Consider the following 3,176-nt stretch of genomic DNA (forward strand, 5'->3'; position numbering starts at 1 on the left):
CAGTTGGGGGGCACGGTGCTTCAATCAGGAGCACTGGCATCTCTCCAGCTACCCCCCTCTGTCCAATGGTCCAAACTGGGACTTGAACCAGCAACCCTCCGTGCAGTTAAAGGTGCAGTAGCGTATTTGCCAACCCTGCCCTCTTCCAGAAGCCCCGCCCCCCAGACTCACAGACAGATCACTATTGGCCGGCTGCATGAATGAGCCAACCAATGAAATCACAGCAAACCGACCGATGTTGACCCTGAAGTCTTGATCTGCTCAGAGCTCGTTAACCAGATTATCAGTTAATCTGGTCCTGGTCCTGGGTCACTCTCTCTGGCTGACAGTAACCTGCCCACAGGGAGACCAGCGCTGGAGGCAAGCCCAAGACTAGGTCAAGACCGAGGGCCCGGTGAGACCAGGGACAGTGAGACAGAGCACAGTAAGACCAGGAACCGGTGAGACCAGGACCTGGTGAGACATAGGACAGCAAGACCGAGGATGGTGAGACCGAGGACCCAGTGACGCATAGGACGACCCAGTGAGACCAAAGACAGGGAGACCGAGTACAAGCCGGTGAGACCGAGGACAGGGAGACGAGGACAACCCGGTGAGGCAGAGGACCCGGTGACGCAAATGATGCCCCGGTGAGACCAAAGACAGTAAGACAGAGGACCTGATGAGACCAAAGACAGTTAGACAGAGGACCTGATGAGACCAAAGACAGTTAGACAGAGGACCTGGTGAGACCAAAGACAACCCGGTGAAACAGAGGACCCGGTGAGATCAGGACCCAGTGAGACAGAGGATCCGGTGAGACCAAGGACACGGTGAGACTAAGGACCCAGTGAGACCAAGGCCATGGTGAGACTAAGGACCCAGTGAGAACAAGGACATGGTGAGACTAAGGACATGGTGAGACTAAGGACCCAGTGAGACCAAGGACATGGTGAGACTAAGGACCCAGTGAGACCAAGGACCGGGTGAGACTAAGGACCCAGTGAGACCAAGGACTCTGTAAGACAGAGGACGGTGAAACAGAGGACCAGGAGAGATCAGGACCTGGTGAGACCAAGTCAAGGACAAGTCCACATGCACAACAGTCAGTCCAAGTCCAGACGACATGGTACAGATCTGGAGGACACACCATTTTGTCATTATACCAGAACTTACATAAACTACATACTGGGGGGGGCGGCCCTACAACCATGACCCCCATAGAGAATATAACTAGAATCCATCAACCTACCCATCTATTTGGATGGATAGGAACAGGTGGAGGAAGAGGAAGATGGAGGAAGATGAAGATGAAGGACAGAAACAGGTGGAGAAGGACGAAGATAAGGACAGGAGCAGGTGGAGGAAGAGGAAGATGGAGGAAGAGGGTGATGAAGGATGAAAACAGGTGGAGGAGGAAGAAGATGGAGGATAGAAACAGGTGGAGGAAGAGGAAGATGGAGGATAGAAACAGGTGGAGGAAGAGGATGATGAAGGATGAAAACAGGTGGAGGAGGAAGAAGATGGAGATTTATTTGTATCACCCATTGGCTGACAGTCACCTCGGTGTCAGATTAGTGCCGATGAACTCTAGTTAACTCAGGAATACCCACAATGCATCTGGACACACCTTAAACTCAGCCGTGACTTATCAGGAGGAGGGGGGGGGGGGAGGGGGAGGAGCTTCCAGGTGAACAGGTGTGACTGACCCCTCACCCTATTCACACGGAAACGCTTATATGAGCAGAGACAAAAAGACAAAGAGACATCTGATGCTGCTCGGTAGCAGGGAATTATGGGATATGAGGTAGTGTTGTTGAATATAACACACACAAACACACACACGCACACACACAGACACATATACACAAACACAGACACCCACACACACATACCTACCTACACATACACATAAAGAAACACACACACACAAGTAGACACACAAACAGACAGCCCCACACACACCTACACACAGAGGTGAGCTAACCCTAGCCCTAGAAATGCTAACCCTAGCATAGCTAACCCTAGTACTACTAACCCTTACCCTAGCATAGCTAACCCTAACCCTAGCCCTACTAACCCTAACCCTAGCAATGCTAACCCTAACCCTAGCAATGCTAACCCTAACACTAGCCCTACTAACCCTAACCCTAGCAATGCTAACCCTAGCATAGCTAAACCTAACCCTAGCAATGCTAACCCTAACCCTAGCCCTACTAACCCTAACCCTAGCAATGCTAACCCTAGCCCTAGCAATGCTAACCCTAACTCTAGTAATGCTAACCCTAACCCTAGCATAGCTAACCCTAACCCTAACCATCGAGAGAACTTTCTCTAAACCTAACCCTAGGAATGCTAACCCTAGCAATGCTAACCCTAGCATAGCTAACCCTAACCCCAGCATAGCTAACCCTAACCGTAGTGTAACTAACCCTAGCATAACTAACCCTAACCCTAGCAAACCCTAACCCTAGCATTGCTAACCCTAACCCTAGTATAACTAACCCTAGCCCTAGCATGACTAACCCTAAACATAGAATGACTAACCCTAACCCTAGCATAACTAACCCTAACCCTAGCATAACTAACCCTAACCCTCGTATAACTAACCCTAACCCTAGCATAGCTAACCCTACCATCACTAACCCTAAACCTAGCATAGCTAACCCTAACCCTAGTATGACTAACCCTAACCCTAGCATGACTAACCCTAAACCTAGCATAACTAACCCTAAGCCTAGTATGACTAACCCTAACCCTAGTATGACTAACCCTAACCCTAGTATGACTAACCCTAACCCTAGCATGACTAACCCTAAACCTAGCATAACTAACCCTAACCATAGCATGACTAACCCTAAACCTAGCATAACTAACCCTAACCCCTAACCCTAACCCTAACCCCGGAGGCTAATGGGATCCGAACACACCTAACCCTCGTATAACTAACCCTAACCCTATCATAACTAACCCTAACCCTATTACACCTAACCCCCTAACCTAGTATAACTACCCCCAAACCTAGTATAACTAACCCTAACCCTATTATAACTAACCCTAACATAGCAAACCCTAACCCTAGCAATGCTAACCCTAAAATGCTAACCCTAACCCTAGCAATGGGTTAGGGTTAGCATTTTCTAATCTGAAGGTATTTATAAAAGAAGACCTGCTGAGATTAATAGATTACAGATAAT

The 3,176-nt window shown here is 48.9% G+C and overlaps 1 protein-coding gene across 1 annotated transcript in view; it reads right to left on the reverse strand.

The window, feature by feature from the left end:
• Positions 1-377: 377 nt before the first annotated feature.
• The window catches only part of LOC117938836, a 4,412-nt gene continuing 1,613 nt past the window's right edge, over positions 378-3,176 (reverse strand). Inside the window, exon 3 of the mRNA XM_034863748.1 lies at positions 378-658. Within this exon, the coding sequence (XP_034719639.1) occupies positions 378-658 (281 nt within the window). The remainder of the gene's footprint in view (positions 659-3,176) is intronic.

The sequence above is a fragment of the Etheostoma cragini genome, chromosome 3 (genome assembly GCF_013103735.1).
Source record: "Etheostoma cragini isolate CJK2018 chromosome 3, CSU_Ecrag_1.0, whole genome shotgun sequence".
NCBI lineage: Eukaryota > Metazoa > Chordata > Actinopteri > Perciformes > Percidae > Etheostoma > Etheostoma cragini.